General features: G+C 41.0%; 1 protein-coding gene across 5 annotated transcripts in view; it reads right to left on the bottom strand.

Annotated features, from left to right (window-relative positions):
- The window catches only part of mark1 (MAP/microtubule affinity-regulating kinase 1), a 30,793-nt gene extending 5,166 nt beyond the window's left edge, over positions 1–25,627 (bottom strand). The window contains exons 1-12 of one of the 5 annotated variants that reach the window (XM_053874776.1): positions 25,263–25,613; positions 20,257–20,457; positions 13,849–13,902; positions 3,665–3,713; positions 3,306–3,371; positions 2,961–3,031; positions 2,078–2,134; positions 1,762–1,998; positions 1,477–1,596; positions 703–802; positions 379–491; positions 110–308 (exon numbers count right to left, since the gene is read on the bottom strand). In XM_053874776.1, coding sequence (XP_053730751.1) covers positions 110–308; positions 379–491; positions 703–802; positions 1,477–1,596; positions 1,762–1,998; positions 2,078–2,134; positions 2,961–3,031; positions 3,306–3,371; positions 3,665–3,713; positions 13,849–13,902; positions 20,257–20,457; positions 25,263–25,313 — 1,318 coding nt within the window. In that variant the 5' untranslated portion in view covers positions 25,314–25,613. Of the gene's footprint in view, positions 1–109; positions 309–378; positions 492–702; positions 803–1,476; positions 1,597–1,761; positions 1,999–2,077; positions 2,135–2,960; positions 3,032–3,305; positions 3,372–3,664; positions 3,714–13,848; positions 13,903–20,256; positions 20,458–25,262 lie in introns of those variants that run through there. The other 4 variants (XM_053874777.1, XM_053874778.1, XM_053874779.1 and 1 more) reach the window with 4 other exon arrangements.
- Positions 25,628–26,622: the final 995 nt, after the last annotated feature.

Here is a 26,622-nt window from a genome sequence, read left to right as displayed (position 1 = left end):
AACTAAAGTGCCTTGCTCAGAGGCTCATCAGCAAACTACGAGCAGCTTCCCCTCACGTGATGAGCAGCAAGCAGCACTCTCAGAGCTGGGAAGGACGGGGTTACTTTACTTGGCTTCTCTACGACACCACCAACACCACCCTCATCATCCCCACCATGATCACTGTAGCGCCGCTGTTTCTGATTGGCCGAGATGCTGCGTGTGACTTTGGGATGAGCCGGGGAAATGCTGGAACTGTTGTTGATGTCACTGGTCGGCCGCTGCCGCTGACCCAGGATGCTGTTAGTAAGTGGTTCACTTCCCTCGAACTGAAATACACAGACGATTCAATCGAGTCTTTCACGCGTGGTGATGATGTCACGATGAGTCAACACTGACCTCTGGAGCTTTTCTGCCCAGCAAGAGATACGTCGCCATGACATCGTCATACTTCTGGCCTTGTAGGGACTCGGTGATCTCATCTTTGGGGAAGCCCATTGTCACCATGAGCTCTGAGGGGGAACAATTACAGCTTAAATACACACACACACACACACACACACACACACACACACACACACACACACACACACACACACACACACACACACACACACACACACACACACACACACACACACACACACACACACACACACACACACACACACACACACACACACACACACACACACACGATGGTGAGGGCACGGAGGCGCTCACCTATCCTCGATGAGTCACTGAAGTCCGCCTCTGGCTCGATGTAAGGCTTAAGCTCTTCCTCCTCGTGACCCACATTCATCCAGTGGTCTCTCATGATTTGCTGACAAAGAAAGAAGATAATTGTGTTTTCACAGCTTTAATCACGCGATGAGTGACAGGAAGGGTTTCCCCGAGTCCAGAAGCAGGACGGTCAGTACTCGAATCTACGGCAGTGGTGAGCAATAAAATTTCCTCAGAGGCCACATTATACAGTGTTGAGAGGGGCCTTCAAGCCAGAAGACAAAGGGAAGAGAAAGAGTCTTAAAATTTACTGTTACCGCTATTCAATATATAAAATACTTTCAAAATATTTTGTACATAAATAATAATTAATGAATGATATTTTAAGGTGTGAATCTCTGCCAACAAATGATGTACATGATAATGGTGTAAAACATTGTTAAATAAAGTCATTACTCAATAAAGAAAATATATTTTAATTTAACATGTGAATATGACTATCAATAGCTATGGGGGAAGGAAAACACAGAAGGTAAAGAGTTTTATTTAGAACACAAACACTAATGAAAGATGATAAAAGGTTCAACGTCATTTTATAGTTCTGCTGTGACCTTTTTAGGGCAACATAAGCACCAGCAAAAGCCACACTTATCTCAAGAGACAGAAGCTGGTTTTGGTGTCAGAAGACCAAATTGCACACCCTGATAGAGTACTACATGCCACAAACTCTACTATTGTGTTATATATTTGGCAGATATGGATGGACATTAATACCTCCAAACTGCCTCGTTTCACAGGGTTGAGGACGAGGAGTTTCTTCAGCAGGTTTTCACAGTCTGTGGACATGTAGAAGGGAATACGGTACTTCCCTCGCAGGACCCTCTCCCTCAGCTCCTGCACATAAACAGAAGAGAGAAGTATTTAATATGGACCATTTAGTCATTTCACCATTAAAGGATAAACTTCTGCCCAACTACCATGTTAGCCACGCAAAGGTCAGCTAGTAATACATGACTGCATTTCCGTCTATGACTAAAAAACTGAAAACGTATGCTTCACCTTTAGGTTTTGCCCGTCGAAGGGTAGTGAGCCGCTAACCAGTGTATACAAGATGACCCCGAGGCTCCAGACGTCCACCTCTGGGCCATCATACTTTTTTCCCTGAAAGAGCTCAGGAGCAGCGTACGGTGGAGAACCACAGAACGTGTCCAGCTTGCTCCCCACTGTGAACTCGTTGCTGAAGCCAAAGTCTGCGATCTTGATGTTCATATCAGCATCTAACAACAGGTTCTCAGCCTGAAGTCGAGAAGCGAAGAAAGCACAGAATTATATTTGATTCAATTCACCGCCGACTGTGTCCCAGGCTGGAGCTCACCTTTAGATCCCTGTGGACTATCCTCCTTTGGTGACAATACTGAACAGCCGACACAATCTAAGAACAAGACACAGTCACAAACACATGAAATCAGGGCCTTCCATGATACAAAACACTTCACCCTGTGACGTTCACAACATCCTGTTTCCTCCTTAAGAATACAGTGTCACGGTCACAGTGACCTTTTCATTCCCATGAGGAAAGCTAAGGGCCTTTTCATGGTGCAACAGGCCTGACAGACTCTTTAGACTGATATATCCTCAAAGTTGAAAGTCTGATCTTTTCAGTTTTTTATTATTTTAAGACATAACATCTCAATATATATATATGTTTAATCCAGATGTTTACTATGCCATAGCATCAACTAGTTCATTTCATTAGTGTGTATGATGTTTGAGGATATTAATTGATTTGACATCCTTTTTAAAATTACGGCTGCACAATTATGACATGTATAAAATTCACAACTGAACTATAGTAAACTGAACAATTATTTCTGCTATTTCTACTTGCTCATGCAATCACTTTTTTTATTCTACAATTCTTAGGTGCTCCATTATTTCTTCACCTGTTGTGGGATAAGTTTGACAGAAAATGAATGTACTCAACGATTATATTCAAGAAGAGGCCCAGTATTTTGTCAACAGCACGAGCCTTGGACGTTACACGGTTAGGAGAGTTGTGATGGGCCCACAACCCTGTCAGAGCCCCTCCAGCTAGAGGAAGTTGGTTATGACCCTCTGTGCTTTTAGATGAGGCAGTTGCACCTACGCTCCATCTTTCCCCTGCAGCGTGTGACAAGGCCCTGATGTTGCTGCATGCATTTCTTTTTTTCTCAAACCACTAATGGAATGACGACAGAGCAGAGATCTTGATGACTCACCTGTCTGAACTTGGCCCGCGCCTCCTTCTCCTTCATTCTGCCATGGGCAACTAGATAGTCAAATACTTCCCCTGGAATTAACATAAAAAAAATGCAATCATCACCCTTGCCTCATGGATGAACTGCATAACGCTCGCTCTTTCAGAGAGTTTTGTTTGAAGCAGCATGCGATTTTAAAATCGCTTCACCTAGATTCATCAAGAGTTTGTGATGAATATTAGATCAAAGTCGACTGCTGTTGAGAATGTATAGGGGGCTGTCAGTGTTTGACTCTCATTAAATTTGATTCCATGGAGGAGAGATAAAGTGGAGTAGCTGTCATACTTGCGTAGACGTCTTACTCACCACCGCTGGCGTACTCCATGACCAAGTAAAGTGTCTTCTCCGTCTCTATCACCTCAAATAGTTTCACTGCAGGGAGAAAAATAATTCAGAAATTCAAGAAGGATTCGTGTAAACTCTGCTTTTAAAATTCCACAAAAAGAAGTTGATAAACCATGAGGCAAGCTTCTCAGAATACAAAGCATGAATGTTAGAGCCATTGTGGGAAGAATATTGAAGCACTACGACTTGATTTATTGGTTCAGGAATACCATTTAAATCCATTTTAGAATTAGAATATCTATAAGTAGTTCAACAGAGAGAGGAGTATATAACTATAAATGAATACCTTATATGGGATTATTTGAGAAATGTAAACGTACCAATGTTGGGATGATTCAGGATCTTCATTATTCGAACTTCCCTGAAGAGCTGTGGGCAAACGGAGACAATTTCAGTACAAATAAAAGATTTATGATATGATACATTGCAATATAGTGCACTACTGTCCGTTCAGCAATACATTGTAAAATTTGTTAATTACCGGCATCATTTAATGGGGGAATCAGATAATGCAGTACAATTTTATGTGCATGAAAACAAGTTTATTGTCAGTCCAGTTTGATCTTCAGTTAAATTTTGCAGTCGATATTTTATAATATTTCAGTAAAAATATCAATACAATATTGTGCAATCACAATATTTAAGCATGTTGATATTTTCTTAGAGCCGTTATTATTATGTTGGGCCTTAGAACACTATGGTTTGATTTGAAACAATAGTTTTAATTTTGTGGGTTAAAAGAGTCACCATTGAAAATCCATTAAGAAACAAGCGGTGTGAGTGAGGGTCAAAGCTGGTTCTTGAAACTTTCAGAGTAGACCACGTTTGGAATGACTAAAATATCCCCTGCTGCTCATCTGTCAACCTGATAATGGAGGTTGTACTTATGAATATTTAGTAACTAAAAGACAAAATTCTTGAACAACAGGGATTCAAAAAATAATAGAATCCAACAATTCAAAGTGACGTCTCTCACGTCATCCAACCGTCAGATGAGCTCTTCCACCACTTAGAGGTGCTGTTGAATCATTTACGTTGTGTTGACTCCCAGACAAGCTTCACTGAGATATTTAAATATTTAAAAAATGCTCAGTGGGATTTAGCATCTGCTGCTACCTGAGGCAGAACACACATTTTGTACCACTTCACATAAACCGGGTCCCCGGTAACACGTCAGTCGAGAAATTATATAACGCAGTCAATGTAAAAAACAAAAAGCCAAATTTAAGGCGGGGTGGGCTGCAGTGGTATAGATTGAAGCTACAGAACCATTGCAATGGTCTTATGTAAGTGTTTCTAGGTCGGCAGCCTATATACCAGCGAGCGCAGGCCATAGAAGTGCTCCTCTAATTCTTTCCCTTGGTCTTTGTCTGTACCTGCCTGTCTGTAACATCTGAGCTTTAAAACAAGCACTAAAATCACAGCAAACACAAAGCTATGTGAGGTTGTTTTTGTTTTTTTAAGTATAGCTATAAGTACACATGAAACTAATGAGAAGTCGTACTGAAAACACATAATAAAGCTTCAATAAATATGCATAAACACCTGTCTCATGGTGTCCTATCGAGGAATTATTATTCCTTTCAAGTGTTAAACTCATTAAACACAATAGAATCTGTGGCAAAACATTGGGGGTGCACCAGAATAGCTTTGTTGAAATAAGCTGAAAAAAATCTAATAAGTACTATATAAATATTAAGTCACCTGGCTAGAAAGGCGAGACAAATGTTTCACATCAGTTACGAGAGAATTGGCAGCCCTGTGCTAACATGTTAGCATTCTCTGCTCAGTACAGCTCTAGAGGATTGTAGATACTGGAATAACACTATCTATGTGATCGATGGTTGTCCTGGGCTGTAAAACTGCAGGGAAAGTAGTGGGATATTGGTTATTTAATCCAGTTTCCATAGCGTCTCTCTCCTGTTGCATCTGCGCATTTAGTCAGTGGTAATGCAATTTTGCCCCAAAATATTGCTGGCAGAACCTGGCCCCTTTTTATTACAATAAAGAGCTTTGTAAATTTATACAGGGTGAATAATACTCTTTATAAATACACAAATACAACCACCATCACCAGCAAATGGCTGTGGGAAACCAAGCTGTTCATTTTTATTTATATTTATTTTGAAATTAATAAATCACAATCACAATTTCAATCTAATTGGCAACCAAGCATTTGGAAAATATCGAATTATGCCAAATGCATATCAGCCCTATAAAACAACATGAACTAACATCACCAAAACAAAGACTCCAATTCGTTATTTTTACTTGAGCTCATGGAATCATATTTTTGTTGGCTAAGTTAGGGTGACCAGCAACTTGCAGCAGAAAAGCTCAATCTTTTTCAAGTCATCAAAGATCCATTTACTTTTATTTTATGCTTTTCCACAGCAAAATGTACTCCGGCATTATTGACCACCTCCATCTAAGTTTATCTAGCCAGTTACCACATACTTATTTTGGGCTCGTATTCATCAAGGTTTCTCATTTTAGAGGCAACCACAGCAAATAGTCTAATTTCCGTGCCCTCAGCAGCTGAGCCACAACCCCTGCTCCATATTCATTGTCTGCCATGTTATTCCGGGAACTCCCCCAATGGTCAGACAGTAATTGGAGTGGAAACACACCGACACTACCCAGTGCATCGAGAATAAGCATGCAGGTCACATGTGCTCCGATAAATGAAGCTCAATACAAGACAAAAAAAACACAACCAGACCAACATATTTGTAAGTAGGTTATTCCCAAACTATTATTGTACATGGCAAAAAACAAATATATATATATATATATATATATATATATATATATATAGATTGTTGCTAACAAACCTATCTTCTGCATGGCGAGTGGCGAATGAGTGAATGAATCTACTCTAATAAAAACCAAATGTTCTGAACATAAACAACGAATGTTTAACGCATTCCATTGCGTGTTTGCTGGGCTATGAAGATGTCAGAACCGAGGTCTGAATGATTCAGCGGCTGATTGGATGGCAGTGCGAAATGCACGCAGCCAGACTGCAGCACAACAGTTAAAAAAAAAAAAAAAAAAAAAAGGGAGAGGATTTGGAGCTTGATTACATCACTCCCGAATCCTCTGATGTAGGAATCGTTCATTTCACATTCTGTCTCCTCGTATTCTGTTTTTACATGGTGGATTTCGACATATAGAGGAGGAATTACACCGAAATGGTGTCTTGTCTACATGCATCTCTCTCGCTCCTCGACATGGCTCGTGCGTGCGTCACTGCCCTGAAGGCCCTCACATGGACAGCATGCATGCAGCCACGTGGAAACAAAAATTAGAACAAATCTAAGGAGAGCTGTGGAAAACAACACTATCACTACGGCCATGCTCCATATAAACTGGATTCAGAAATGGCTGGCAAAGTGGCAGAGCTAAAGTCTGCTTCAAATATCAGCAAATTATTGAAAATCCAAAATATAATATTTATAATCATGGAATTTAGTCTAGTGATTAATATTTTGAAGAAACCTGGAGTGTAATAAAAGGGAAATCAAACTCCTCAACCCTTGTGTATGAAGACAGATTACACAATTAGCTGTGAAAACAAAATATTTATCACTCCCTGAAAACAATCTGAGAGCGCCTCAGTCTCACTCGTCTGTGCCAGTGACCTACTTCCAGGCTGCCGGGGGCACCCAGACTCTCAAACTAGCCGTAATTACTGCAGATTCCCCATGCAGAAGAGGCGGAACAGACTGGAAACACTAGATTATTTCAGGCACAGCATGGCTGCTCATTCACCATGAAGATTATTGATAGGCTGAGTCGCCCAGCTCCCCGTAATGACTGCGTGTGTCTGCGTAAATAACAATTCTGGCCATCGGTAAATACCAAATGCTGTGTTTGTCATAGACCGCGAGAGAGTGAAAGTCAAACATGCCGCTGACAGACGGATCGAATGCATCATTGACATTCAAATGGTCCGTCCTTCCACTGGCTCTTGAGGTTCTGTAAATAACTTAGACAGGAAGACACTGGTGCTCTCCAACAATGGATAGCCACACAGGTAGCCGTTTGATAAGTGAGTGGGAGCATTTTTAGCTCAATGATGAAACTGATTCCTGAACAGTCTGTGACGTACCACCAGAAAAGGTGTGTTCTGAGGGTTTCAGTGTTCCAGTTTGTGAGCCGACCTCGATGTTGCCTCAAGCTGGATTTGAAGCCCTGACCTACCAGGGCTAACCACTGCTACGCCTTTCTATTAAATTCTTAACTCACATTTTCTCTCACAAACTTCCACACTTAATTGGCATGTTTTCACTCCGAACAAGTCAGTTTGAAATTGAGTCCAGGGTTTCCGCCAGGATTTTTTGAGACCGTGGTGGAGCCCTCCCCCTCAATGATCCGGAACAGACAAGGAGTTTTGACTTTTATTCAATGGTCGACAATAAAAACACTTTTCTTTTTCACCATGAGTAGTGAATCTCTCTCCCATCTGCAGCTGTCCTCACCCAGTCCGCCTCCTCAGATGCATTGGTTCAGTTCCAATAGCAACAAATTTCAGTCATTAGGAGGTTTCTTTTGGGATTTTCCAGTTAAAAACCTGCCGATAAACATCATAATCATCTCCAACATGCATTATCTGTTTTCCACTTTTGGATCATTTTAATACCTTTGATCATGTGAGATTTCATCTTCACAAAATAGATCAATACTATTCTGAAGGCATGGCAGCACTCATTTAAGCTCTGGCGGTAAGGCATGTTCGTTTACATGTAGCTTCACCTTTGACACCAGGCTGAGCAGTGCAGTCTACTAACACAGACTGGCAGTTGTAGGCCAAACAAAAATAAGAAAAAAGAGCATGACCCAATGGTGTGACTCTACAAAACCCAGGAGCTTTCAGCAGAAAATGTTGAAAAACAATTCAGTGAGAACGGATGCAAAAGTCGTCTATGTGATAAAAAAAATTGAAGAACCTCCTGCGCAGTTGTGTTACCTCACCATTGCTATGATAATCTAGAATAAACAAGTCTTATTAAAAGGTTAAAGACAGACAGCGGTGGGATGAGAGATGTGTTCGCCCAGAGAGGGATTAGCGGGAAGGCCTATTTTGGGACTCAAATGTCTAAAACCATGACAGCATCCCCCGACCACATAACACGTGATGCGTTTCCTCAGCTGGATTCGAAGAGGTGCATTGGTGGCGGAGCTGACCTCATTTCCTGTTACAATAAACACAGTCACACCAGGCCGGGGGATGCTAATGGCCCGGACTGGAACAGAGCGGCTGTTCATTCTGAACCCATGATTCACTGTGGACACCCGAGCTGCTCCACAGCAAGTCACCAGGAGCAGACGGCAGCGGGAGAAGTCAAAGCAACAAGTAACTGTTGTCATTTCAGAGGACGTACAGTTCCACCACACAAACACTCAACCACCAACTAGAAACTAAACATTTCATTTGAGTTTACTCTTGGATCAAACTTTAAATATTTATCCTTTCATTTCCAGATATCTACCTGCATCAACATCCATTCATCCCCATCCATTATTAACACAACAAGTTATTTCGAGAGATCCATCCAACCAGCCACATCCATGAACCAATCCATGTTATCCACATCTATCAATTCCTCATTTCCATCCATCAATGGTTTCACACACATCCATCTAACCATTCACCCACGCCTTGTTCATTGATCTGAACGTAGCATTATCTATATTAATTTTTAATTCCATTCTACACTGACAAGGCTGCATGTTTACCACATGATGCTTTCTTATTCATAAGGAATTTGAACATGACTATGAAATCTTCTTTCAAAGGGTGCTTCTAAATCCATGTGATGGGATTATTCTCCAAATCTGACAGTAGATTATGTGGCACAGTGCACATGTTGCATGATTTAAAACAGACAGGTGTGAAAACAACCATGATGCCGTCGTCTGCCTGTATGTCTAAATTGGTGGTATTTTGACAGGCATAAATGAAGTATAGCCAAAATAGGTGTGACGCAAAACTGACCAAGAGCAACCAGAACCCCAAATTTAAGCACTGCAACAGTTTATTTATTCAATGAATGATACCAATGACTCTACTGTACTCTTAAAACAATCACACTCAAAGATCTGTCTGGTAGGGCACAATTTATAATCGTGATGAAGATGGGACTCGGCAGTTATGGGGCAGCTATGTGGATTGCTTCCATTTTTGCAGCTCTACTTATAGTGTAAGTCTCCACGATCTGGACCAAGATAGGTAAAACCGTTTCACCCAGCATTCACGGATATCTTCATTAAGAAAACATGAGACAATTTAAAGCATAAAAAACTGCAGGGAGTGGAGAATTTCTTTTCATTGTGCTTGGTAATATGTAAATGACAAACCTGATGTCTAAAATATTATATGTACTTCATATGTCTGGCAATAATTTGTGTGGAAACAGTTGAAGTGGGCATATACAATAACACCGCAAGAGGAAATAATAATGATAATGTTAAAAATCAAGTTGCCAATGGAGAAGAAAAAAAATCCAGAGGAAGACAAATATAACCCATCTTTCCCAGTCTAAAAATAAACTGTTTACTTGTTTTCATTGTATTTTTAGACTATATAAACGTCCCCAAGGATTTCACAATGGAACTTCTAAGAGCGGCTAATGGTGTAATAATGTCAGACAGTGCTCATGCCGCCTGTGCTGCTTCATTTATCACTTATGCTGGAACACTAATGGACAGTCATGACCAGACACTACTGACCTAATTGATGATGTCAAAGGAAACACTCCCCCCAGCAACCTATAACAGTAGACTGCTCTTAAAATAAACAGTTGTCATCCTTATATTCTTGATAGCTGGGATATAAAATATTATGAAAAAAGGGAGTCTTTGATAACCACCAGCATTACATATTTAAAGAGAGATTCGACACCATTTGCATGGTCTTGTGAAAGCTGCTGAATCATTATGTATATTGATATTACTGTTATCATGGTCCATCTCCTCTGATTTCTGCTACTGACAATTCCCCACTGTTGAAACCTGACTAGACAGACAGACAGACAGACAGGCAGGCAGGCAGGCAGGCAGGCAGGCAGGCAGGCAGGCAGGCAGGCAGGCAGGCAGGCAGGCAGGCAGGCAGACAGACAGACAGACAGACAGACAGACAGACAGACAGACAGACAGACAGACAGACAGACAGACAGACAGACAGACAGACAGACAGACCATGCGCACTTGTGAATGGGTGTGGTTTGTAGACAGTGAGCAGTGAGGTGAGACAAGCAGGAAGTAAGCAACAGACAAGAGTGCATTTGCACCAGAAGCTGTAAAAATCTGAGCAGGGAGCTTGAAACACTTAACCCGCACCCTCCTCCATACCACTCTTCAGTCAGACTTCCGTGCTTCCACCTGCTGTGTGAATGGAGCTATGTCTACACAGTGGCGACACAAGGCGTGTGCTATTAGGAGAAAACTGACTTCAGCCTTGAATACCTTGAAACCATAGAAGGGATAAAATGAATGGGAGGTTTTACAACACTGAGGTTCCTCCCCAGCACTGAATGCAGCATAGGGTTCTCCTACGTTGGAATTTTTACCCTCTACACTGGGAAGGACCCAGCATTTACAGCTGTTTTTGTCAACATGGAGTGAGGAATGAATGTCCACCCTCCCTCATCTTCTGTCGAGCAGGACTACGCCTTCTAAGGTAGACCGTTAAAGAGGACCATGAAAGATGTACAACCTTGTTGCTATTTTTAAAAATCTTTTTTTTTTTAATCTTATTTTATATCATCTTGATCTCAAAATATATAGAGAGTGTAATAAAAGTAACTTGACATAAGGGTAAAAAATAGAAACTAAAATAAAAAACATATAAAAATAATAATAATAATCTGGTCCTAGCCTTATACATATAATTTAAAAATCATCACAGATTTTCCATCAAAATATCTTATCTATGAATATAACTAAATTAACATTCTAAAGCAAAAGTTGTGATTCATGCTGGGACCATGGCCAAAGGTGGACCCTGCAGGACACAGAGTCAGTGAGACAATTGATTCAGCTCAGGAGACGACTGCAGCATTATAAGACCAGATCTGCATTGCAGTGAACGCTAGCGTGTGTACCATAACTGAAATCAATAGCACTAAGTGGATGACTGAGATATACATGCATTGTTTTATTATCGCTACGCAAACAAACATCAGTCACAGAAACAACTGTGATGTGACGATATCTCAGTGCTGCCATCGCACATCTCTCCTCAATAAAATGAGATGGGATTTTTATACAGCGACCCCTAGATTTGCTGCAGCGACATCTAAAAGTCCTACTGAATAATTAATCGCAGCGATCTGATTGGTCCGTGGGCTCACATGTCTGCCCGTCGACAGTGATCACCTGACAGCAGACAAACTGACCCGAAGGCCACGTAAACACTCATGACCTGGTAAAGTCAAAGTGGATTTCTTTTATTCGGATGATCGAAGCGCCGCAAACTCACAACGGAGACCAGAATATTCAATATAAAGCTGCCAGCGTACGGATTAGAAAGCTCATGACAAAAGAGCTCACACAATGAAACGCATCGAGGCCAGATAAGATGAACGCAGAAACAGGGAGCTAAGAATTCTCATTCACAATTACAATAATTCTTATAGAAGACAACAATGGCTCCAGCCGACAGACACACTGATTAGGAAATGTATTTTCCAGAGGAGTGTCAGACGGATTCTATTAGGTGTCAAGACAAAATTAAAGAATAAAAATAAAAAATTAAAACAGAAGGAAACGTGTAACCTAAAAAATATACTACACAAATACAAAATATACATAACAGTACCGTAGAATTTTATTTTACACTTGGAAACCTTCTACATGGATAACAGTACAATTTGTATATTAAAATACATTTTTAAAAAATGTATAATTTGAGACAATAAATAGTATTGAAGAGGCACTATAATTACAAAATAAAAACTAAAAAAATAAAGTAATTATACAAATTAATTAAACAAACATTATAAGAAGAAGGAAGAAGTAGAATTTCGCCTCTAATCAACATGATATAATAGAATGTGCTTTTTAAATGCAAAAATGCACCACAGACGTGAAATGAGGTCTATGAGACTGCTGATAAAATGCTGCCAACTCACTCCTCCATTCTCGAAGCCCCGAGAAAAATCTGGCAACACAATCCACCACTCTCAGCGGTGACAGCACCGACTCCGCAGCTCTCACCCCGGTCAGCTGGTATTCCGTATATTCCATTTTTGTTATTATTAGGTATTCAGACGAGCATTAAAAATTTCTGCCACAATTTTTAAATGTTGTGCTTCCATATTCAATATATTTAGAGATCAATGAACATGTTGACCATTTCTCAATTATAAAAACAGTAACTTGTTCTGTCAGAAAAGGATTAGGCAGCAGGTAAACATAAAACCAAAGGTGACAAAGGTGAAACATAGAGCTTAATAATCAAATGATTTGCTGCATACAAGTTGGAAATTGGAACACAGAGTACTGCCAGAGCAGCAGAAATGCCACCAACATCATGTGCCATTTCGAACATGAATGATGTTTCAGGGGAAAATACATGTGCATCAATAAACAGCCAGCCTTTGTAGTTAATGCAAAACAGAGCATAGCAACAGCTCATTGAATTTCAAACTTAGGATATAAGCAGTTTTCTACTGGATAAGTGAAAAAGGTAAGACTTCTAGTTGTAGTTTTCTGAATTCATTGTAGTTCTTAGGGTACAGAATAAGCACTGCAAGCTTCTGTGGCTGCAGCAAGTATGAATTATTAAGACACACATTTAGTTCCTTCAAGTGCTAAACTTAGCCATTTTAAACTCTACCCTCACATTTTAAGTTAATGACTTACATCTCATTCATACCTCTCATAACTGGGAAAATAATTGAGTTATTTTGACTCTTCAAGGAAGAGCTAAACTTTTCTCAGATCTCTCCTGCATGACCTGGTTTTTCCAGTTTTGTTGTCAACATTTATATAACCTCGAAATAGTGAAAAATATTGATTCAACTCATTTTTGATAGTTTACCAACAACGCTGTAATGCAGTATGAATATATAGCTGTCTATACTTCCATTGTCATGAGTGTGGTGGTAAAATAAATCAGTTACAAACTGTGGTAGGTGATATTGGCCAACAACTGTGTAATCCACCACCAAAGATGTGTGAGTGGAAATGAGAGCATTTAATCAGCAGAAAGAGCAGGATTTAGACTCAATCAGGAAACGGTCCGCGCTGTCGTAATTGGTTATGAGCGCTAGACAAGCGGCTGTATTTTTAGCAGCTGCTAACCACAAACCAACAGAGTGGGGCCGGAGGGGGGGGTGGAATAAGCCTTGTGGTCCCTCCTGTGTACGTCTGATTACATTATGTAAAAGAGCACATCCAAAGTTCAAGAAGCCAAAACACAGAGCAGCTGAAATTGATGATGGGAACCACGAGAATGCTGACAAGCACAGAGAACATGAAACCTGGACTGACTCACCTTCTGCAGACTGGTGGGGTTCAGCTGGGTTTTATCGATGATCTTCACCGCAACCTGACAAAAGAAAAGAGAGAAGGAGGTGAAGAAGGGATACAACAGACAACAATGTGACTTTTGTTGTTGACATGGTATTCAAACTGAAAATGAAGGATAGCTGCGAATTGCTGTTGCATCGGTTGTAATCTGTTTGTAACAACCACCGACAACCATGAGATCACTTATACCAGGACCTTGTCAAATATATCAATATTCCAAAAAGTAGTGATACTAATGAATGAATTATAATGAATTTGAATACGATATAAATTTGCCATAGTATCAAGAGTGTGCCATACAGAATCCTTGAAAATAAACAAAAGCTGAGGCCAAGTACATCTTCGAGGATCAAGTACCCATTTTTAGTGAAAACACGGCAAGCACTGATATCGGTATCGGCCTTGAGATTTGAATGTCAGTTTATTGCAATCTGTAAAATTTGTGTTTGTGCTGCAGTAAAACTTGTGACCATCGCCATTGTACAAAAAATACTGAGGAATGTTGTTCAAATAACAGATATATATATATATTTGTAAAATAAATAAATAAATAAAGTTACCTATGTAAATGCATAATCGGATATTATTTTACTTACTTATTGAATGCATTTATGAAGATGTTATCAATGTAAGAGTATCATTTCTAAAAGTTAACTTCTTTAGCGCAACTAAACAAGAATTAAAAACTGAAGCTATTGGCAGCTATACAGCTTACATCATATTTGATAAAAACATGTTCTGTTTCAGACAATGCTTGGACAGCGGCTTCTTCCATTTTGACTGCTGATGTAAGATTGATGACCAAATGTGGCCAAGAAAGCATGTACTTGTGGCCAAAACTGAATCAACAGTTCTTCAAGCATACTTATGAACCATTTAGCAAGGTTTTCCAACTTAAGAGTAGAGCAGACCTTTAAACAAAAGCAGCTTCCAGGAAGGTGATGTGGATGTGAGACCGTGGGTCTGCTCTGGGCACCGTTTGATCCATCCATCTATGTAATCACTTGAAAGTGCTCAGTGAATCAGACCGGCTCCCTCACACTTTCTGAAATCTCAGCAGCTTTAGACGCCACTGGAGCCACAATGATGTAAACTGCAGACTCACCACTGGACCGGGACAAGATGATGCGATTATACAGGAGTTCCACATGCATCAGTGTTTACTGGTACAATAATGTCAGTTAGTCTCGCTGCTGTGGCACCAGGGCATCATAAAGTCTACAGTTACCTTCAGGAAGACAAAAATGTCCTCTTAGAAAGATGTTAATGTTTATAGGATATTTACTGGAATACATTTCTCATTTATGAGACACTTCCTCTCCGTAGACATTATTAAAAAGAGAATATTTATGCTTGTCACATAAAATTTTAAGGGACATTACCATATTAAAAAAACAGTTTGTCAAGACTCAGCACAGATTTGTCAGCAATGCTGAGATTCATTTGAAGAAGTCCTTTAAAGAGGAAGTAAGAAGTAACTGCTTAGTCATCATGAAAGGAAGACTCTCGGTGCTTCTGCTTATCTGGACATTGATGACAATGTAAAGGGCCTGCAAAGTGAAGCATGTGGCTTTTCATGCACCTGAATTTATCTGAATACAGAGATCAAGAAAGGTGAAAAGGGTGGGACGGGGGAGACAAGTGACGGTGTATCGGCGAGGTAGGGAAAGTGTGGCTCTTTGCTGGTATTTATTTAGGTAGCCACGATGAGCGTGCGTGTTTATCATAATTCTAAACTTTTTAGGGCTTCACTTTAAATTGGATGCTCATTTTTATAGGAGTTTTTGTCTCACAAAAATAAACAGTAAGTTGTAAAAAAGGGGCTTTTGTATCATAATATTTTCCTTATAATTTACTAAATATTCCAATATAAATATTGTGGCATATTTATGTTTCAAGTTGCGGATCTTTAAATAAAATATAGATAAAACCTAGGAATACATCTACTCAAATACCATATTTTAGCGTATAATGTCACAGTCTGATTTCCTGCTTAAAAATATAAGTAGGAAGGCCCTTCACACTACCCTCATGACAGGAAGCACAGCCGATGACACCAAGGTTCTCAATGGAAGTGACAAGAAAAGACAAGATCAGGAATGAGTATATCAGATGGAAAGGTTAGGAAGGCCAGACTCCGCCGGCTCGTACACATCCGGATGGAGGACACGGGCTCACTGTGGTGCATCGAAACCTTAAGTCTACATCTTCTGTCTCTCACAGAGGGATGATGCGGTCACAGCACTGCATGAGAATCAGTTCGTTTTTGGAGTGAAAAATGGGTTTTTGCTCTTTTAGTGACGGATTTGTGGCTGAATAATTCAGCACAACACTGACAGAAGGGCAACGGGCATCCCTGTTAATTATTCAGCGCACATGTAGCAAACAGGCCATATGTTGTTCACCTCACGCAGGTCCTGCGAGGATAAACTGTACAGTGTTTTGGAGCAAAGATCCACCACACTTGCACACACCTCTCACTTCTGGTTTGTGCCATGAAAGATAGATGTGTGATCATAATAATGTATAAGAAAATGATATGCTGAGATCAATGTTGATATCTAGACTGCTAATCCTGGCGCTTCACTGATTTAAGTACGGGAATAACTGTCGGACTGAGAAACTATAGGTGCGACTACATGTGCCACAGTAGAAACAATAAATCACAAGTATGTAAACATTAGTCAAAGGGAAGTCCAATAGGTTTTGTTTTAGCACAAGACAATAGCTCTACAGTGCAAGGACAGTAGGTAATGAAGCACTGCGATTGGTCTCACAATGACTTGTTAGGTATCTGGACACAGTTGTTGTTGAACTGAACACCCTGAATTAGAACTCAGAGTTCAGTTCAAGTTTTTCTCAGGTTGGTGTCACCAGAGGCTTTTTGGATCCTAAGAGACAGTGCTCGTGACTCCATGAGGAATAAAAACTTCACATGAATGAAGGCTGTAATGAGTTTGTTATACTTTATCAAGGATGAAAGTTCAGTACCTCTGGGAAGTATGCATAAGTCACAATCATGCTCAGCTCTGTCTAGCCTCAAGCCTGCTTAAACAACACGTGCATCCAGAACATTTGTCAACTCTCAAGGCTTGTTTATGCACACACCATGTGAGAGGAGCAAAATTATGGACTTAATACTGTACAGCAGTGGGAAGCATTTTGCAAATGTGCCTGTATATATCATTACCATGCAAGGTTCAGTCTGTTCAAAGCTTCCTATGTGGGCTTTTCTTATTCAGCCTTCCAAATCCTTGCATGTCTTTGTCTCTCAACCCTGCCACCTACTACATGTCTGCAGATGTCATCCTTTCTTTTTAAGAGGATGAATAACATTTAGATTTGCACTGAGTAGAAGGCCACAAAAATCAGACAGAACAGGACAATGGGTTCAGTTGTTTGGTTCACAACTCAAAAAGTTGTTGTTAAAAATTGGTAGAAGGAAACATAGCAAAAGATTAGATTTTTGGGGGAGATATCTCTACTTCTATTTGGATTTGGGGAAATTCAGTTGTATTAGGGCTCCGTTCCATTTTGATCCCAGCCAGAATGGAACACACCCAATCAAAGAAGCAACCCAAAAGAGAAATAAGGAAGCAGAGGGGGGGGGAGTTCTCTCATTTATCAAATTGGCGACAGTAAAAACTTATCTGCTCCGTCTTTTCAGAGGTCAGGTGTGCGACTTAAGTTCTGCCTGCCAGCAGTGGACGTAATATGTTTCTCTTCCGTTAAAAACACACAGAAAACTACCATAATCATGTCCACTTCCGTGATGCATAATGTGTTTCCTACTCATTTCAATGTTTTAATACATTTGATCAAGTGAGATTTAACATTAGAAGAGAGACTATTATTCTGAAGGCAAGGCTTATGTAAGCCGTGGCAGTGCACCACGATCATGTATGTTTACATGTAACGGAAACGCTGCAGTGTATCGCCATAGTCACATAAACCAGTCACAAATATAACTAAACTTTCATGTGACTGTGGTGACAAAATTCACTTCACTTTGTTCACGTTGCTGGGTGAAGACTGGTGGAGATTTGAGGACTTGAGATATTTCTGAACTGATAAGCAGCTCACCATATGCTCCTTTAAAGGTGATAACATCACTTTAAGTTGGCTTGTACTTTCCACCTGTTCTCACTTCATGCCTCTGCATTTTGATGAGCCAGCAGAAACACTCGGCACACCAAGCAGCTCCTGACCTTCTCGACACACCCTCTGCAGCATAGCCAATACGCCCTTTACACATCAGCATTAAAAGACGCTGGAAAGATCAATCCATCCCCTCTTCCATCTTCCCGAACATTTTCACCCACAAACATCCATCAGGAAACCTAATGATTTAAGCATGACTGGAGCCTAGAAAGATATAGCAGAGAATTCCTGAGGTCTGGGAGTGAACACAGTGGCTCCTGGTGACGGAATAATGGCAAACAAATTGCAGGCCATTGTAGTCACCTCAGGGCAGCAGGAGATTTAATTACAGACGCACTATAGAGGAGAATCTATCACTCTGGCAGCTCACTGCTCTAAGATACTTGGTGAGAAGAGAAACTGCACAGAAACATGCATGTTCAGCCTTAAAATGGAAGATGGAAATGTTCATGCAGAACAAACAAATGTATCATCTCCTCACATTGCTGACTAAAAATTAATTCACAGTGAGACAATCAATGACTTCAAGCGTATCACTCCCCCCCGTCTGTTCACGTCACATTACATCTTTTTCATTGTAGAAGAGATAACCTGCTAGATTATCCCTGTCACTTCCCTGGAGCTTATGCGAGCAGAAACCAGACCCATTAGTAATGTCTGCGGAACAGCTTTCGATCTGGGTTCTCCAATGGTTTGCGATTTCAAATGTAGACGTCTGGAAAACAGAATCATCTTATCACTTAGCTACGATTGACCTGACATTGTTATGTCGAGAAAGTCTTCAGCTCTTGATACTTTTTTAACGTATAAACAGGAAGGGGAAACAGCTTAAGGGTATTTTATTGGTATATTTTTATGGGCATAACAATTGAGGTGATAATGCAACCTAAATTGAACTACTATTGAAGGAAGAATAAAGACAATCTAATCTAATATACAGTCTGAATTGAGTAACTGAATCAGACATCGTCTATAGTCTCGACTGTATTCACCTTCTTTTCAGAAACCTGACACAAAATACGTTGCAAAAATAGAAGCTTGGGCTATTAACATCAGAGTTTGATTAATTGGGTGGATGAGTGTTTATTATTTTTGGAAATGCACAACCGTGCATCATCAAGCAGCTCAAACATTTATGCACAACAAATACAGACAATGAGGAGTCACACAATATTCCCTTTCCCTACTTCCTCTAGGAGGAAGCATTAAGCTTCTTCATGACAGAGCTACTCCAGTGTCCTGTCATAAAGGCAGTGACTTGCTTTCATTTTGCAGCAGTTTGTCTGCAAACTACAACTACATCAAGTGAAATAAGTTCATGATCAATGTTAAACTTCTTTCCATAATGAAGCAGAACTTAATTCATGTATTTTGATGTTCTTTGCATCTATCCAGGACATTTCTGGTGTTTTTCAGCCTTTTTCAAATGCAGACAAGCATTCAACATTTTGTTGAGCCAAATAGTGTTTTTTAACACAAGATGAGATCATAATTCTATTATTTCAAACAAAAACAAAATTCTTACTAGGGCTGTGTAGTGGAAGGTATTTTGAGAAACAATTCGTATCCCGATACAGGAGTGATGATATGTAATATTGCAATACTAATTGAACAATATACTGAATTATAGCCATAGTTTTAAGGGGGAAAATCAGATAATTCAGTGCATTATTATGTGTATGAAAACTAGTTCATTGTTATGTGAATATCAAGAGTTAGAAAGAAATAATGAGCACTTAAATGTAATATTTATTTAAGTATAAAAGGGTCATTACAATGTATTGGAAAAAGTCAAGTACTCATAAGAAAGGGGTGGTTGTGTAAATAACAGTAGTTAATAAAGACCATCTAATCTGATCTAATCTAAATGCTGGACACAAAAGTGATAACAAACAAGTTATCACTGCAAAGGCAAACGAAGGACCCTCACCACCTTCATCCCCCTTTGAGGATATAAAAAAGTCACATATGATCCATAATTGTTGAACAGGCTTCTGTCCATCATTGACAATCCTAGTCATCCTCTGCACAACGCCATCTCCAGACAGGAAATGGGAATTTCTCTTCGGAGATTAATAAAGTATTTATCTATCTATCTATCTAAGTTGAACATCAAATAAAAGCTCTTATAATAGCCATAATTTGATTGATTATCCAACGTTGCCACATGTAATTCAGGAAAATAAACTGTTGCGCAAGAACAACGCCTCACCTCTCGCCCTGTCAGGACATGTCGTGCCAGCTTCACCTTGGCAAAATTCCCCTTCCCAATGGTCTTTAGAAGGCGATAGTTGCCAATATGAGGTTGCTCCTCGGTGGAGGTAAAAGAGTTGCGACATCGCGGCAAGCTGTGGCGACTTGCAGACTTTGTCGGAGGAACTGGAGGTTCGACGAAGCCATCTACTGACGAGTGCTGGGGGGAAAAAAATGGTAAATCAGCTTAGATATATTACGAAAGCACAGTCACACAAATTCAGCCAGGAGCAAGTGTTGAGCAAATGTAGTGAATTCATATGCAGACAGAAGAGCGTGGGAGTCTGATAAGAATTTTAGGGGAAAAAAAATCTTTCTCTCTTGACAAAGTGTGACCTCTTAACCTCACGACCTGAAGAGCTTTCCTTTCAAGAGACGTGATCTGAAGAAAAGAGTGTTCGATTCACCTCAGAGCATTTGACATCACACCAAGAAAATTTGTGCTATTAAGTCTAGTGATCAGAAAATGAAACCGGCTGATGACGAGTGACCCTCTGATTTTGCATGTGAAGGTGAATTAGTCACAGCTTGCTACAAGTCTGGCATCATCTATGCTCATCTTCGGTGGGTTTGATTGCCTTTCTCCACAACAGCTGCTGATGTCAGACCAGGTCAGAAATCCCATGATCCTCTGCTCCAGAGAACCACACCCAGCTTGAGAAGAAAAGCCTCTGGTTTGGTTACCCAGACTACCCTGCTACTGTTTCACCACGGAAACGCTATACTCTGCGGGGCGCATCACCTCTGCTAGTTTGCATGCTGGTTGTAGGAGAGTTTGACTGCAGGCTTCAGACCTCACTCAGTGTGACAGCTTGTGTGACGGTACGGAATCCCATAACACAATCTGGCTTTGTCTGTAGGAAATCTTTGTCACCGTCAACAGCAACATTTGATAGATACAACTCTTAAATACTCAAAGTTTTACAGTATAAAATGGTCATTGACTACACTCTTGACTTTTGTGGTTACATCTTTGTTTCTTATGTAGACAAGAAGGGAATGAAACTGACACATTCAGCAGGGACTGAGAGGCTTATTTTTTCAGCGATCTCCAGTCCCAGAGATGGAATAATAGTTTAAAAGGTAGCATGAGTTACGACACCATGACTAAGATACACAACATAATAGGTTGCGACCACACAGTAACTAACCAAAAATTAACATGAGTCAGATTCTAAAGCAATAAAGTGAGAAGGGTTCAGCTGCAGCTTGGGCGTTTCCGTCACAACAAAAGAAGGCCTGGTGGGGCGGGGAATTCCGTTGCGCTTAATTGACCAATCGCGTACAGTTTTGCAAATGAGTACAACATTACAACAAACAGGAATCCCTTTTTTGTGGCTGAAGCTGGACGATACTGGATAAAACTAAGGCTGAACGATTAATTGCATTTGCGATTATACCGCAATATGATAAAACGTGACTTTCTAACCGTAAGGCTGTGATTTGACTGGTCACGTGACTTTCACGTTGGTGGAGTTTTAGCCATTGAGCTGTAAATTACGGCTTTAGCCTATGGAGGTAAAATGGGTGCAAAAGTGGCACATACCCGTAACACAAGACTCGTATCCATGCGTCAGAGGCACATACGCATAACTGCACATTTGCATCTGTAAACCCCGTGACACGTGTGTGTAAAAAGAAGATTTACATTCATACAAACACGAAAAGTAATTTCGTACATATACAAGTGGCTAAACACGAGCTCTTGAAACTGCAATTGTGACACATTGCTAGGTTTTCCACCTCAACCACCGCCAAAGCGGGTGCATAAGTTCCACATACTCGTAGAACACAATCCGTATGCGCGTGGACCCTTTTGCACCTCTTCTCGCACCTGTAAATAAAACTGATGCGCACTCGTAGAAGTTGCGGCAATACGTGCCTGTTACTCCATGCGCGTTCCCGGTAGTCACGTGACGTCTATTGTCCAATTGGCTTTTTTTTATTACTAATTATGGGCTGTTTATGTTCAGACAGTGCTTAAAAAGTGCAATCTACATTTACATGAAGAGTTGGACGAGTGGTAAAGCCACATATTGGTTTGCATTATTGTTGTAATATGCACTTTAGCTTGTGTGATTTATCAGTTCAGTAAGTTTACAGTTGAAACTGAAGTAGACAAATAAACCATCTTTCATTTTTATTCATGCTTCATTTGCCTTTATCTTAACATAAGAATAGCTTACAAGGAAGAACAATTATATATACTGAATCATATATGGTTCATTATAATACAGATTGATTTATTAGTTGTGTTTGCTGTAAAATACATGAGAAGAGGACCTTGAAAAATGATCGCACATTTAATCGCAATCGCAATATTGAGAGAAAAAAAAATCACAATTAGATTATTTTCCAAAATCGTTCAGCCCTAGATAAAACTGCGGCACGTCACATCTTTAAAGCCCATTTATGGTCCATTTATGTACAAAATTGTACCCAATACCGTGACGGATCACATGCATCCATGTGCTGGTCTTGCTATTCCCCAATATAACAACCAGGGGGAGCAGCCCAGAGTCAAACGTTTATGACATCGACAAACTGGCAACTGAAGTAGTATTGACAATACAACTCTTGCACAAACGACGAAACAGAGGCCGCATTGTTGGAGGCGGTGTTCGGTGAGGTCATTAAATATATTGCACCTGGAGGACAGAGAATTTCCAACCATGGTGATGTCCTCTTCGTGTCTCATGAATGGGCCTTTAATCTGCAAGTCCACCTTGGTTCTACGCTTTCTGAGTTGATGGCGAAGAACGTTCTACTTTTACCTATGTCAAAAAAAAACCCCAACATTTTTTGAAACATAGATTGTAGGCAAGCCTCACTCTTTCATTTGTTGTTTTTTTTGCAGTAGGTTTGTGTACCAAGTGGCTAATGCTGACGCCTATCCACTTTATAGTGTTGCCAACACTGTTGCTGTGTCCACAGAAGGGAAGGGCAAGAGGAACTCCCAGCAGAGGAAGGTGTATCCTGAGAGCATCTCAAAGTCTAAGCCTGAGTAGCAAGCAAGTTGCAGCGTAACCACCACCCGTCATGACACTTCAGTGACTCCTGCATCTGTTTCGTTCGTGTCCACCCAGAAGGGAAAGTATTCTTGTCTTGACTTGTCCTGGCTAGTATAAAGCACCTAGATGCACACTGGAAACTAGAACTGCTGTGATTCTGTGTTTTCTTCCTGGTATCTTTCCAATGTTAGATTTTTTTGTAAGGTGAGGCAGAAATACTTGCATAGTTATGCTTATGAACTAGCAAGCATCATGATCGTGTCAAGATATCGCTGAGAAACAGGCATACCAATTGTAAAAAAAAGAAAAAGCTTAAATAGGGCAGTTTAGGCCTTTGAATTAATGGCCATTTTCAGTCTCCGCTGACACAAATAAGCAAAGATGTACACACAGACAGGCACAAAACTAAGAAAGCCTTCTTCTTTCGCTGCACTGAAAGCCACTTGTCTTTCTGAGTAATAAGCTGTTATGCAATGCAGTTGGACTTTTAGTGGACCCTCGGGCTGCACACTGGAGTCCAATAGAGATGGGTACGGTTGGCCAGTGTTGCTGAGGCAGTGCTTTTATAGCCATCAAGCAACTTCATGCGTCTTGTCTCTTAGACCACAGCTTACTTCAGAATGTTAGAATGCCTCTATTAGATAGCTGTTTGCTTCATGCAGTAGTGTATGCACCAAGGTCCTAGGCACGACATAAGCATCTGCTGCTATGTTTAGCAGCAATACGTCAGAGGGCAACAATGCTAAGGAAACACTAGGAAACTGGCAAATGCAACACTCAGCCCACAGTTATACAGACAGTCTGCAAGTGAAAAGCTCCTCCATCATTTAACCTGTTACAAGCCAGACCTACAATGTGAGTTCATAATAAAATGCATAAATGAAATTTTGAAAGCTTCACTGATCAAACATGGTCCATTTCACTTTGCTACACTTAGCCACAAAGAGAACTGATAGTGGAGTATATCTGCAAGATCAGAAATAAGTATTACAGAGGGAAAAGTTAGGGGAGGCCAGCAGGTGTGACTCGGACGAATCAAAATAGGTGTTGCAGACAGACTCGCTGCGGGAACCCCTGATGGGACTGTTATAGCAACAAGTTCCCCGCTTTTTATTAAGTTGAGTTCAATGTATACAAATACACATTGATGTTTTTAACTAAAGCAAATGTAGAAAAGGTGTGTAAAAGTGTGTAAAACTCCATTCATGTTTCAAATATGAAGAGATGCTGGGGAGAGATGTTTTGCTTAAGTATCACTGTAATTTTACGACACTGTTAACAAAGAACTTCTGTAGTTAAAAGTTATGATCTTGGGAAAATCCAGCTTTAAATATACATACATCAATAATTTCTGTCCTAAATTGGCCCATCGTGGCAACCAAAGAACGATTCAGCTTTACAACATTCAGTTATTGACCAGAGGAAATGCAGCATTCTGACAAATGGAGGAACGAGTGCTGCCTGTTTTATCAGAGTGATAAAGTCGGATAATTTCACAGGGAATGATCTATGCTGCTCGGTGTTTGCTTGTCTGGAGCAGGGGTGAGGGATGCCCCCCTCCACTAGGGCCACCACGGGGCCTAATAGGTGATGGATGTCACATTGCGATGCTTCCAAGCGTTGCCATTGAAAAGTAGGGCATCATCCTCCCCCAACCCCCGAAATATTGACCAGAAAACACCCTTCGGTGGCAGGAGAGGAGGCCACACATGGCGCAGTGCGTTGTTTTATCATGAACAGAAAGGAAGTGCACCTTTATTCAGGCTTGTTCTCGTCTCCGTGACGGGAATAAAGACCCTGGGAGGGAGGAGGAGGAAGGGACTAGTCATTGGCTGGGTCTCTCTGCAACACTTCCACCTCGCAAACGGCGACAACAACCGCGCTATTCTATCGACAAGCGACACGAGCGCACGTCCGGGTCGGGGTTCTGGCGTGTTTGGGTGTCAGCACTTACGTTCTCGGTGTCCCGCTCGTTGACTGTAGGCAATGGCGTTCTGGTCGACATCTTGTGTGCTTGGCAGGCCGCGCGCGGGTCGGTGCAGCGGGCCGGGCAGAGCAGACACGGCGCGGTCCGGTCTCTCTACATCCCCTGGTAAACACCGGCGCCTTTACCGCAGCATAACGCAGCCAGGGCCCCTCGCCAGACACGCCAGGTTCTCCCGTCGGCTTCCGCGCACTTCCCGTCAGGTAGCGGCAGACAGAGAGAGGAGGAAAGCGAGAGAGAGACAGAGAGAGAGAGAGAGAGAAGGGGGCAGGCCAGGAAGATGCGTCGCTAGCGGACGGTTCTGCGCATCTCAAACCTCCCACCAGGAAGGATGGAGGGATCTCTCTCTCTCTCTCACTCACACACACCCTTTGTCGTCTAGTCACAAGAAAACACTTGCATTCTCCAATTCGATCCGAGAGCAGGGAGTGTCCCGCCTGCTAAACCGGTTGAAATAAGGATGCAATGATGATTAATCTAAACCCATTAAGGGCTTGGGAAATTTTGCAACATCAACAGCTCAATGTGGCGGCACGAGCTAATGCTAATCATTTCAAATGTAGCGTTTCCACGGGGAACTTGGGGCTTTGGATTGTGGTGGTGTGAGACAATGTGGTGTCCAACACCGAGGCCTAGGTCTCGGATAAAGCCTGAGTCATCCTCTTAAACTGACCCACTCTGCCATCTGCTGGAGCCAAGCAGCACTGCAGCTAGACATTACTGTAAAAACAAAAGATCTAAACGGAGGAATAATTGTGCTGTCAACAGCAAAGACGCAACAAAAGGAACCAAGCAAAAAAACAAGAAAATAACATGAGTGTATTATTAATAAAGAAACTCACAATTGGACGAATAAACAACATGTATAACTTCATATATCCAGTTGAAATGCAGTGTTGAAGTCAAGACCAGAATGTGCAAAGGCCAATACTGAGATCAAAATGAATACAGATGCATAAATCTATTAGTCACACACACACAATTCTCCTATTTGAGGAGGGGGTTCTTTATTGACTTTCATGCTTTCACCAGCCTTCACCCAAAACCTAACCATTCAAAACAAGCATTATTGTGACGTTTTAACCTTCAAATTTGGGCATAACCTTATTAGAACCGACAAAACGGTCCTAGCTAAGACCGATGTTCTCACAAACTTCCCAAAATTGGTCCTCAATAGGATAGATAAGCTCAAAGACACACACGCCCATGTTTGTTCTTCTATGCTTGTGGGGACGTTGTGAGGTTTCTCACCGCCATGATGCATTCCCCATCCTCTTAACCCAGACCTGGGCAAAGTGCGGCCCGGGGGCCATATGCGGCCCTTTTCCTG

This window comes from Synchiropus splendidus, chromosome 9, assembly GCF_027744825.2.
Source record: "Synchiropus splendidus isolate RoL2022-P1 chromosome 9, RoL_Sspl_1.0, whole genome shotgun sequence".
NCBI classification, from domain to species: Eukaryota; Metazoa; Chordata; class Actinopteri; order Syngnathiformes; family Callionymidae; genus Synchiropus; species Synchiropus splendidus.
This window is presented reverse-complemented; position numbering and strand designations above follow the sequence as displayed.